The sequence below is a fragment of the Lissotriton helveticus genome, chromosome 3_1, assembly GCF_964261635.1.
Source record: "Lissotriton helveticus chromosome 3_1, aLisHel1.1, whole genome shotgun sequence".
NCBI classification, from domain to species: Eukaryota; Metazoa; Chordata; class Amphibia; order Caudata; family Salamandridae; genus Lissotriton; species Lissotriton helveticus.
In genome coordinates, this window is record NC_136061.1 from 1,053,632,920 (window position 1) to 1,053,646,023 (window position 13,104).

The 13,104-nt window shown below is 38.5% G+C and overlaps 1 protein-coding gene across 2 annotated transcripts in view; it reads right to left on the minus strand.

Moving 5' to 3' along the window:
• The window catches only part of NOSTRIN (nitric oxide synthase trafficking), a 743,535-nt gene extending 734,597 nt beyond the window's left edge, over positions 1-8,938 (minus strand). The window contains exon 1 of one of the 2 annotated variants that reach the window (XM_078681620.1): positions 8,865-8,938. In XM_078681620.1, coding sequence (XP_078537746.1) covers positions 8,865-8,891 — 27 coding nt within the window. In that variant the 5' untranslated portion in view covers positions 8,892-8,938. The remainder of the gene's footprint in view (positions 1-8,864) is intronic. The other variant, XM_078681621.1, reaches the window with a different exon arrangement.
• Positions 8,939-13,104: the final 4,166 nt, after the last annotated feature.

The following is a 13,104-nucleotide window of genomic DNA, read 5'->3' on the forward strand; positions in this document are numbered from 1 at the left end:
ATACCTCTCCCTGGGTGATTGGGGTGGTCCTTGTGCAGGATCTTGTATCCATCTGGGATGGCAGTGGTGATGTAGGGTGCGGAGGTTGACATTGGTCTAGGTTTCTGTGAGTAAGGCGATGTCAGGCGAGTAGGTGTTGAGGAGATCCCAGATTTCTGTGGTGTGCTTGTGTAGGGAGTACACATTGAGGAGGATGCAATTGAGGGGTATGTGAGCGGTGGGTCCAAAGGACTGTGGGCTGCTGTTGGGGTGTGAAGGTGGCTGAAGATGAGACAGCAGTGTAGACAGGAGAGAGGGCCTTGGGTGTTGTTTGGTGGCAGTTGTTGCATCCGGGGTTGAGAGCGTGGAGAGTGCTGGAGTCCTAGCTGAGGCATGTTGGAGGACCAGGGTTCCTTGCACAGGTCGCGGAGGGGCACAAACTGGCTTGCCTTTGGCACTCCTTTAGCACGCCAGCAGTGCAGTCACACATCAGCCGCCATTAAGTAAAAATGAGGGGGAGGGCGCCTCAGCTGGTTGGGGGAGCGGGAAGGACACAATGGAGGGTCCGCGGGGCAGCAGCGACAGTGAAACACGCAGGGAATTGAAGAAAAAGAGAGAAAAGTGAGACAAGAAAAAAGTCAAGAGAAGGAAAAGACAAAAGAGAGAGAAAGAGACAAGAGAAAAAAGGCAAGAGAAGGAAAAGTGCTTTCTTACTGGACCACCAGGGATGAGGCACTGGCAGGAGCCTGCAGGTGGAGGATGGCCTCGAACACCCTGCAGTAGAGGGCTCAGGGGACCGCACACAGTGGTGGAGCTGTGCGGGGGGAGCAGTAACACTGAGCAGAAAGTGAACTGTTGCCATGTTGCACTTTATACTAAAAAGTGAAATGATGAAGCTGAAGTTGACAATAGTATATTGAAAGATCTGAAACCATTAGCTTAAAAGGATATTTTAAGAATATCATATATATTTATAACGCATTATCTCCATCATTGAAATTATGAATCACCAATAAAGCTTCTGAAGTAGTTATAAAATGATCCAAGAAGAGTCTTGAAGAAGTTGCAGAGAAGTTTATTGGAGTATCCATCTTCTGAAGATCAGCAGTGTAACTGAAGCTAAGCTGATCTTCAGAACATGGAACAAATACAGATATTCAAAGAAATCCACAAGCAGAGCATGGATGCATGGAGCAGAGAGTTCCATAAGAGAACACATAAATAAACATTCCAAAAGACATTCTATCCTAATAACAATTTATTCTACTACCGCATATCCTCTTTCCTTTCAAAATACATAAAGGATAAATTAATGATAAGAAATTATTTAAATAATACAAAATCTTCAAATTTCTTTGGTAAGCGTTTCTGTCTCTTGGAAGTAGTCAACAAACTAGGAGAAGAAGTATGGTTATCAACATGTACCTGCGATGACAAAGTTGAAGAAGAAACAGGATTAATCACATCAACAGGTCCTATTCCTTTTTCCAAAACAACTAAATCACTGGAAAAATCTGGATCAGAGGAACATGCATATGTTTTAGAAATAGATGCATTAACTTTAGCAACTTTTGAAATAGTCCACCAAGAATCATTATCTAAAAGAACAGATGTTTTACCAACTTTAAGAATAATAAAAACATCTAAGAACTTTGATTGCCCGTTTTTAACAAAAACACGTATTTTAATTTTAACTTCATCACGTACTTTTAAAGCAGAATGCTTTGACAATGCTTTGAAAGAACAATTTTATTTGAAGCATTACAGTTTTGTTTAGCTAGTTTGTACATTTTGTTAATCGGTAGATTGGATTCACAAGATTTGGTCCATGAAAGAGAAAGTTATTGTCGGCTTTTCCTACCTTTTAACAAAATTAAAGGTGAAAACTTAGCAGTGCAATGTGGGGTACATAAATAAGACCAAACCAAATCCGCTACATGACATCAATACGAGCTTTGATGGCCATTTGAATTCCTTCAACTAAGGTCTTGTTAAACCTTTCCACAAGACCATTCATGTTAGGAGAATACAAAGCAGTTTTAACATGTTTTATATTGGTATTTTTGAAAAAAGAACTAAACATATGCAAGGTAAATTGTGGAACATTATCAGAAACAACAGTTGAAGGTAAACCTTCTTTTCTGAAAATTTCTTTTATAAATTTAACAACAGATAAAGAATCAGTTTGGGTGACCCATTTATATTCAACCCATTTAGAACAATAATCAATGGCTACTATAATATACAATTTTTGCAAAGAAATTCCTTCTTAAGGACCAAGAATGTCAATCACAATTTTGTTCCATGGGATATCAGGAACTTCAATTTGTCCTGCATCAGAATGTTGTGGTTTCAAAACCTTGTGAGAATCAGCATAGAGAGCACACTTTTTACAACATTAATAATGCAATTGTCCATATAAGGCCACCAACATATATCTCTAACTTTTTAAATAGTGCTGGATTGACCTAAATGAGCAATGGACATGATTTTTTGTCTAATAGTTTTTGGAGGAACAAAAACTCACCTTTTAAAATCAAATTTTCATTAATCAAGAGATCATCTATAACTTTCCAAAAAACAGCAAGTTCTTTTGAAAGATTTCTCTCAAGTGGCCAACCTTCAACAATATATTTATGTACCAAATTGAGATCCTCATCTAAATCCATTGCTTTTGACCATTCCTCTTTTGAAATGAGGTGAGACATAGAAAGTGCCATGTCATCAACAGATGCAACTACACATTCCTCAACACATTCAGGTTGATTGGGAACATTGAGAATCTGGTTACAATCTAGATAAACAATCAGCTCTCATGTTTTGAGAACCTGGGATGTAAATAATCTCTAAATTGTACTCATAGAGTGTAGCAAGAATGCAAACTATCTGGCTGATGCTCTCCCAACACCATTGTTAGACAACAGAGAAATTAAAGGTTTATGATCAGTTCTGATTTTGAATGATTTGCCCCACAAATACATTTTAAAGTATTCCACTGCCCAAGAACAACCTAAGGCTTCCCTTTCAATAGTAGAATACTTAGACTCAGCAAGTGACAATGGTCTTGGAGTGAAAGCAATGGTAACTTCATTATACGCTTTGATTTGACTTAATACAGCACCAAGTCCAGTAGTGCTTGCATCAACAGTAATAATGTTCTGGGCAATTGGAGAAAAGGGAGATAAAGGATTACAGCCAATGATAGCAGATTTGGAAAGTACTAACAGCTCGGGAATGGTCATTAGTCCATACAAATGTGCATCCTTTTTTTGAGCAATAAGCTTAAAGCTAAAACTATGTCAGAAAACTTAGGAACAAATCTAGAATAGTATTCGCATAATCCTAAAAAGGATTTAAGTTGGTCCTTGTCTTGAGGGTTAATCATATTTTTAATTGACAAAAGGAGATCTTTTTTGGGAAAAATACCATTGCCATTAATCATGCGACCTAAATACTCAAATTCAGGAGAAAAGAACTTGCACATGTCAAGGCGAATAGTCATACCTTTATCTTCCAACACAGATAAGACTTTGTCTAGTGTTTCCTGATACTTTTCAACAGAATTAGAAAAAATTAAAATATCATCCTGAAACGCAACTACGCCATCAGTGTCTCCAAACAAACAATTCATTAATCTTTGAAAAAACTGAGGCGGCAGATGAAAGCCCAAAAGGCATTCTAATATATCTAAAAGTACCATCAGGTGTGATAAAGGTAGTAATATTTCTAGAATCCTCCATTAGCTCCAGCTGATGGTATGCAGATTTGAGATCTATAGTACTAAAAAAAAATTCCATCTAGTTTAGCTAACAAATCTTGAACCTTAGGCAGAGGATGACATTCCATGACAATTTGTTTATTTACCGACCTCAAATCCGTGCACATCTCAAGGTCTCCATTCTGTTTTTTAACTAAAACTATGGGAGAAATCCATTCTGAAGCATTGGCAGGTTCAAATACCCCATCAGCACATCATTTTTTTTATCATGTCAGACAATTCATTCCTAACAGATAAAGGAACATTTCTTAACTTGTGCCATAAAGGTATATCATTTTTTTAATACAATTCTGTGAGAAAATCCCTTAACTTTTCCCAACTCCTTTTTAAAAACGTTTTTGTGTCCATCAAGAACTTTTTACGCAATATCATCATTGTTTTTAGAATAATTTTTAACACTTTGCAAATCCTCAACAAAACAAACTTGTGATTTTGCATTGGGGCACAACGTATTATTAAACTTTCCTTGATGTTTCCATTCTAATACCTGCAGCCCATCAACAGCAACATAGACCTTACCACATATGGTTTTTTGTTTGAAAGTAATGTCAGAAATAAAATACCCTAAAATATCAATTTCTTTGACCCCCAAAATCGCACACACGAATATCATTGGGTTCTAACGTCTTATTTTCCCATGACTTATAAAAGAAAGAATCAGAAATAATTGTATAGGGAGAACCTGAATCTGCCATAACCTCTATTTCTTTACCCTCAACAGAAATAATACACATGGGAAGCACATACGGTTCAGAGTGAATGTCATCTTCATTGTGAGAAACTTGACCTAACTTATGAGTTTCTGTTATAGAAAGAATTTTATTCTCAAAAGTTGGCTCAGAAGGCACCTTTTCTTCAATATCTATATCAGATAAAATAGCCAATCTTTTGTTAGATTGGCAATATGTTCCAAAATGACCTATCTTTTTACATTCAAAACACTCTTTACCTCTAGCTGGACAATGTCTGAATTGAAATGAATGTGACTTTGAACCACAACGATTACAGAACAGATTTCCAGAATTAGAATAGTGTTTAACTGGAGTATGTGGTGTAGTGGTAGTAGTTTTAAAAGATTTGTTTCTGAAATTAGCAGGATTAGCATTTGAGTCTTTTAAATTACCAGCTGCAACACCTGTAGCAATGTTATCAACATTTATAGTATTAAACAAAATAATAGAACGTTCAACACTTTTTGCAATCTGAATAGTTTCTTGTAAAGATGGATTGCGTTGTCTTAAAAGTTGTTCTTGAATCTTTTTGTTGGAGCAACGAATAATTAATTGATCTCGAATATATTTATCTACTTGATCTCCAAAATCACATTCAGCTGCTAGTACTCTTAGGCATTCAACATACGTATCAACCGGTTCATAAAGTAATTGATGTCTGGTATAAAAATTGTATCTCTCCATAACAATATGAGGTTGTTCAGTGAACCACTTTTTAAGCCTATCTATCTCTTCAGGTAAACAATCATAATCACCACTCTCCATTCCTGCAGGAGTAGGAGATGGTGGTAAAGGTTCAAATACATCCGCAGCATGACCCCCCAAAGTATTTGAAAGCAACACTTTTTTTCTTTTAGCACTAACATTTTCACCATTAATGGCTAACAAATAGTTATTAAATTGCCTGTGCCATTTTTCCCATTTCATGCTAGGTTGATTGGAACCTGAATAAAACGGACGCGGAGGATTGCCACAAACAGTGCTCACGGTAAAGTAAACTTAATCAAATGAAACAATAATATTTAAAGTATTACTGTAAATATTAAATAATAATGAAATCTACCAAAAAGCAGTAAAACAGCCACCAAATATATAACCCTGCTTGTCAGCGTCCCAAACGGAAGATCGTCGCAAGTTACCAAGGCAACCAAAATATCATAAACAAAATGGCCACCAGTAGCATGAGGACGCTGACCACAAGCGTGATGACGTTGAAGGAAGTAATGAGGTGTGCTCGTCACTGAAACACGCAAGGATGAGAAGACGTGACACTCTTCTTTGAAGTTCGACACTCTGCTTGAACACTCGAAGTGATGTTGGTAGAACGAATACGGCACGGCTGGTTGAACGCGCAAGCACCTTCACGAAAAATAAAATATGTGAAATACAAACAGCGCGGCTGGCTGCACGCGCGTGTATCTTCACCATAAGATGATAGTCTCTTTGCCAAAATCGTATAAATAATTAGAGAAGTAAATCTCTCCGAAGATTGTCCTTAATTCCAAACAGGACAATGAGTGTTTAAAGACCACAGCTCGGCGGAATGCAAACGCGTAAACACTCGCAAATGTTATAATAATCATCGTGAAAATTACTGAAATCTCGCCCCTAATCCAAGTATTTTAACAATACTATATACGAAGAGTACACTGCCGGGCAGCTGAACCAATTGAAGTAAAAGACAGTAAACGAACACTTGCCCGACGAAGAGGAATCCCTTTTTGCACGATAATCCAAAATGTGCCAACAGCAGCAGGGAGGCACAAGAATATATAGGTGCAAGCAAAATTCCTCTAAAATGCAGAAAATCGTAAATGCTGTCTGTGTGGATGCTCCAGGGTGAAGGTTCAAGGTCCAAGGTTAAAAATCCCAAAGCGTTGCCAATATGAAGTAGTTATAATATGATCCAAGAAGAGTCTAGAAGAAGTTGAAAAAGTTTATTGGAGCCTCCACCTTCTAAAGATCAGCAGTGTAACTGAAGCTAAGCTGATCTTCAGAACATGGAACAAATACAGATATTCAAAGAAATACACAAGCAGTGCATGGATGCATGGAGCAGAGAGTTTCATAAGAGAACACCTAACTAAACATTCTAAAAGACAATATATCCTAATAACAATCTATTCTACTACCACAGCTTCCATTCCTTCAGTCTGTGCTTTCAGCAATGTGGAAGGACAAAGGACTAAGACAAACTTGACTGAACACGATTCCTGGCAGAATACCAAACATAATAATTAGATGTGGAGGCATGCTGGACATCAATCCTTCTAATGGTTTGCAGGCTTTGGAGACAGTAGCGTAACACACCAGGATATTAAAGTGATACATGTCTATCACTTTGCATTGTTGGCACTATATAAAGAAGACTGCTTTTAACTTCTTCCACACCTGAGGAGGGAGGAATGAACTAAGGGGGTAATTAAACAATAAAACATAACAGTGTAGGTGGATATTTATATCTCCTCATGAACATACTTTCTTCACACGTTTTGGAAGTCGCCAAGCTTATCAGTAGTATGCCCATGAAATTGCCCTAGGCACAGGTTTCAAGGTGTACTACTGGGAATGTGATATGGCATTTTCTGGAGGTTCCTGTTTCTGTTGTGCAGAATTCTAAATTGCGTAGTATTCAGCACAGGAGGACTGGCGAACAAGGGCCAATGTGCAGTGTTGCTTTCCTATTTTTCTCCACAGGGACAGCATTATTCCAATCCAGAACGCTCTTCCCTTAAATTCCATGGGAATCTGGGTGTGATCCGTTCCCCTTCCCAGGCGAGAAAGGGGAGTTACTCCACCCCTTGACTTAAGTAAATCTCTGACCATTCCCAGTTTGCTAACAGGTCAGATCGGAGTGTGGGAATGCCCCCAAATAAAAAAATTGTGGCCAATCCCAAACTTCCAAGGGCAGCAGTGCCTTGGAATTCCCTCTTCCCACCCCTTGAGTGGGATTTGCACCTGCAGATTTTTCTGCACTCTTTACGGAATAGTCTAAAGTAGTAAATGCATTTATGTCTATTCGGAATCCCTTTATAAGTTCTTGGCAGAAATAAATAAGGTATTTATGGCCATACCCGCGTGTTAAAGTGTGTTTTGTTGTGAAGAGAATACGGTTTAAATCTTTAAATGGATTGAAAAAGTGTCATCTGGGAAGGTCCGTTTTCAAAAGTTTTTCTTTGTCATTTAGAAAATTAGAAGATAGATGAATATGGGGTGATTGGCATAGGGAGCAGTACAATTACGAACAGATTCATAAACATCTAACTGATCTGAGTTTCCATTCAAGAGATCACAAAACCAGCTCTCTTTTTCACGGTTAAGTTTGGTACTAGCTTACTTTATTCTAAAGTGTGTATAGTAATGCATCAAAGTTTGCAAGTTCAACAGGTCCAATTCCTTTGCTATCAGTGTGATTCTGTGAAATAGGTGAAATAGGGGGCACATCACTTGAGGTGACCATAGGGCGTGCTAATTCACAACATTGTCTACAGTTTTGGAATGCCTATTGTTTCCCATTTTAGGTTGTGGGGAAATGGTTGCTTTTCACAGGAACTTTACCGGCATGGGTTGCTGAGGCTGGAGATGTAGAAGCATTTGTTGACTTCTCTAAAGTAATTATACAACACAATGCCATAACGCAAAGCAAACTAACACAACAAAAATATAGCATTTCACAACACAGAAAACAATCAAAATAGATCGCAACGCGATAGTCACAGTGTATCACAATACAGCAGAACATGCAACACAATAATAGAACAGCACAGAAAACAACACAACTGCATCACCTGCACGCCAAAATGCAACACATCAAATATGCACAAATATTCAATATTCTTGTCTCACATTACAACCTTTACAAATCCATTTTCATGTGTTTGCTCCAGTCCCTTTCTTACTTGCCACCAAGAACATGTAAATAGTCTAAGTCAAAAATGTTCTGTAATCTAATGTCTTCAAACAATAAAATCTTCAATACCATGAACAGTTCCAACAGTCAATAAAACTGTTTCAGAAAAACGGAAACAAACACGCTTCTTTTCCTTAAAATTAGCTGTTAATAAGCAGTGGAAATGATGCTCCCACATGCTCAAAGACTTTCATTTCTTGGGGTGCAAATATGTAAAGCTGATTGTCGTACCTCTCATACAGGAGTATGCAAATACAAAACAATGGGCACCACGGGGCTGATGGAGACATCACCAATCAGGTGAGTTCTTTCTCACGAAATCTAAACTTAAAGAAGACCTGAAAAACAGATGTCATCACCACGTACAAAACTAGACAAATACAATATGGTCTTGTTTTATTAAGCGAAAATCCTTCCTAATCCGAAAACAAGCATGCAAATGAATATATTTAAATTAGCTTCTTACCGTACAACCTGCGAGTGGATCCTTCATGCTGCACTCTTCCTCCGGTGTGCTCTTTAACCTTTGGTCAGCTAACTGATAACGGGGAACTTCCTGTGCTCTTAGGTGATACGGTAACCATGGTAATTATAGGACATTCCTCTAGACAACCAGGAAGCAGCTGGCATGGACTTTACTCCAACTCATTTGGCTCAGTCGGAGTTGCTGTAAATAATGGTTTCAACGCGCTGTTGAAAACATTGTAATGAGATATATCTATTTCAGCTCATAGCTCGTGAACGTGAATTAATTCATGTTTTGCAATCACAGCTCCACAGTCACTGGCGCCATATTCTGCGTTTGTCTTCTCAAATCTCTTCTATTGGACAGGAATGCCTTTCTTGCAATACATGTGTGGTCTGGGGATCCACCAAGCATAGTATTTGCACATTTACTTGAACTGAAACACGTAGATTTTAATAATTTTTTTTACTAAACTTCAAAGTGTTCACAAAACTAATAAAACATGCATTGGCCAAGCCAACAGTTTTGGGTATGGAATATTGGAAAGGTTATCTCACTAGCCCATATGGAACAGGCACAGCACAACAGCAGCAAACGCATTTTCCCTCAAACACATGTAGCATGGACAGCACAACAACAAAAGTAGAAATTACTGTTGGGTGTAGTTAGGGCAACAGCGGTGCTATCTTCCCTGACACTCCTGGGAGATGGGCTGAAAAAGGGACTGAGAGAGTTTAGGAGTTTAAGTTCATAAGAATAATTTAGATAGTTGCCAAGGAGACAGGGGGGATGTGCTATTGGCAGTGGTCTACGAAAAATCAGAAATTCTGCTTTCAACACAACGGATGAGTGTTATAAGCTGCAACTCAGTGTTTACAACAGTGTCAGTGGTTGGTGTGTTTGAGGCCAGTGACTTAGCATGAGTCTGTTTTTGTATGAATTGTGAACAACTGTAGGCTAGGAGCAGATGATAACCAAAAGGTACCCTTTTCTTAAGCAATGCTTTACACCAAACCATACCCATTTATTTAATATTTACTCTGAACCATAATATTTCTGCCAAAATATGTAAATATGCACATTGGTATGTGGTATTTCTATAGCAAGAACCTAGACAAAAGGCAACAGAGCGCTGCACAAAGCCAAAGACAAGCATCAACTCAACAAGTCATAGCTGGTTTGCAGAAGATTAATGCTTTCTTATGTAATGTTCTTTAAGAGGTGAGTCTCCTAATTCTTTCCTAAATCGGTGGTGTTAATGGATGGTGGATGCTGTTCCAAATTCTGGGTACATAGATGGAAAAGGACTGTTGCCTTGATTTTTCTTTTTACACTTCTTAGTCTGTAGTCTGATAGTGTCCTTGCTGTGGGCCTGCAAAGAACCACGAGAGATGGTGAGCTTATCTGGAAGAGCTGATGATGGCTTTGCACATGATACAGCTGGTTTCGAAGATGTTGTGGTTTGCGAAACGGGATCCAATGGACTTCCATCAGGGTGGCAGCAATGTAATCATATGTCTGGCCCTAGGTAAAACATGCTGTGGCAAGTAGGATACCCTGAAGTTGCACCAGCATGGAGTCTGGGAGGCCATGGAGCATGGTGTTGCCATCATTCAAATGCTAGAGTACAAGAGCCTGCACAGCAGTTCTGAAGTCTTTTTCTGGAAAAAACAATTTTACGTTCGTTAGAAGTGAGAACTGGTACCAGGCTGTCTTTGTATTTTTTGGGCAATGTGTTCTTTAAGGGTGTGGTTGATGTCCAGGGTATAAGTGGCTTGACATTTGGAGAAAGGTGTGGTTAGAAACCATAAAGGCTCATTGAGTCAGTTTTGTACAGTTTCTTGTTTTTTGTTGTTGGCAAATAATAGTAATTCAGTCTTGGTTGGGTTGAGCATCAAGTAGGCACTGGACACTCAAGTCTGAATGATATGTAGGAAGTGTTTGAGGTGTTGGATGTCTGAAGCAGAGGAGATTTTCAAGCAGAATTGTGTATCATAAGTGTAGTGGTGAATCTTAATGCTGTTATCTATGAGTAGAGCATGGCTCCATGTAGCATGTAGAGGGTAAAGATCACAGGGGACATTATGAAACCCTGAGGGACTCCGCAGTTGGTAGGGGACTTTTTTGGATCCTTTAAAAACTGAGATTGAAATAACGCCCCATCCCGCTACCCTCTTTGCTGAGCCCTTTGTGAGACTTTCCGGGCAGTTTGCTCAAAACCTTTCATGCTCTTTTTCCCTATAAGATATCCAGCCCAAACCTGCACCATTTTTTCAGAAACATTGGGGAATTTAAATTACTCAGGGTTTGTCGTTTCCCAGATAATATCCCCACTTCTGTCTCTCAGAATGTCCTGCAAATGTCAAAGTTTGGGTGAAATCACCTAATGTTCTCACCTATCTGTGATGGGTGGAATCTGTGGAAACAACAAAAGCAGTATTACCACATTATTCCCAATAAAAACTATGTCAGGCGTGTGTGGGTGAGCCTTTAGCCCAGAAAAGAAAAAGCCCAAAACCGTGAACACAGAAGGGTCTTGAACCCACCTTCCACATGAGTCCATTTTTTTAAATGTGGTTAGCTGCCATATTTGAACCTGGGTCTTCCTGCACTCATGAAACCAACCAAATTCAGGCACTTCTGAAAAACAGAAAACAGGGGAAATCCATGTTGATATGACTTGTGAGGAACTCAGCACATTCTCTTTCCCAAAATGCCCCTTGAATGTAAACATTTCTTCCGCAGAAGTCCGTACAAACATCGTAACCGTATGCGAAAATTAAATTCATATTTGTGTGACAGAAACTGTGAAAATAGCAGCTAACAGCACAAGTACAACAATGGTCAGTCCAAATACTCCTGATGAAAACAATACCCAAAACTTGTGGGAACACCTATTCTACCATAAATGAATTATTACAAATTGTGACCATGTGAAGTTATTATAGTGCCAGTATGGTTTGCACATGGTCACAATTGTAATGCATTTCTAGCACTTGTGGTAGGCCCAATAATACATAATGTGTATCAATTTTATCGTAAAATTTGGAAATGCAGAATGTTAGGAGTATTACTCTAAGCTGGATGTTTATGAATTTGAGGGCAGCAAGCTTTGCTGGATTCCATGCATGCCATACCCCTCTGGAATCCCCAGGTGTCTAGTTTTCAGCAATGCCCAGGGTAAGTGTTGGTACAATTCACTGGGTGCTGACTGAACTTGGCCCAAATGCAGCCAATCTCCAGGAAACCTGTGAGGAAATTGTCCATTTTATGCATTGTTTTGATACTTGTAGGGCATTATTGGTATTATTGGTATGGAAACATTCAGTGATCGATGAAAGCAACACCAACCTGGAATCCCCTTTCACAAATCTCTCTAAATCATAACCTTACTGTAATGTTTACTATAACCCTAAACTAATTTTAATGAATACAGTACAATGTAATTACTCATTCATTTTTAACTTATTCCTAATGCTACTTGGATAATTCTAACCCCCCAGCAATGCTAGTAGCAACCATTTGCTTATAGTTAAAACAAGTTGACATTAAATTACTTCAATTACTAATCCTATTCTTGTCCTGGTAATAACTATGTCCTCATCCTTAACTATTTTTCAAATTTTATTTTCTTTAAATTAAAATAGATGTAAATAAAGTGACTAAACTAACCCTACTGAAAAAAAACAAAATGCCTGTATTTGGTAGGTTTCCGGAGTACCTACAATTCATTTAATTTAAATGAAACAAATGTAAATATATTTAATTTTTCTAACACTTAAAGTAATCTGAATTATAACTCTTAATTAATTTAGTAACTTAAATTGTATAACCCTTAGGGCCCAATTACAATCTCGCTAGGAAATCCCTCCATACGACACTGATCCGGAGAGCTTTACAAGGGAATCGTGCTCCTGGAGCCGAACAAGCGAGTACGATGCAGCCGCATGCTTAAGGACTCTGTTCGCTCGGACTCCCATCGAACTCTATGGGAGCCTGTTGTTTGCTTCTTAAAGGAACTCGAGAACTCAATCCCAGCATTTTTACAAGAGTTGGAGAACTTCACAAATGATTATGGATTTAAAGACAATTACTCAAAATTGTCAGCAATGGGAATGTCAGATGCAGAAGGTGCCAGCAAAGAATTAGTACAAGCTGGTCCCGGTACTCCGAAGCTTTTTTCTTCTTGCAAATGTAAGATACTCCTCAAATTTTCTCTGCGGTGCCTAACTTTATTATA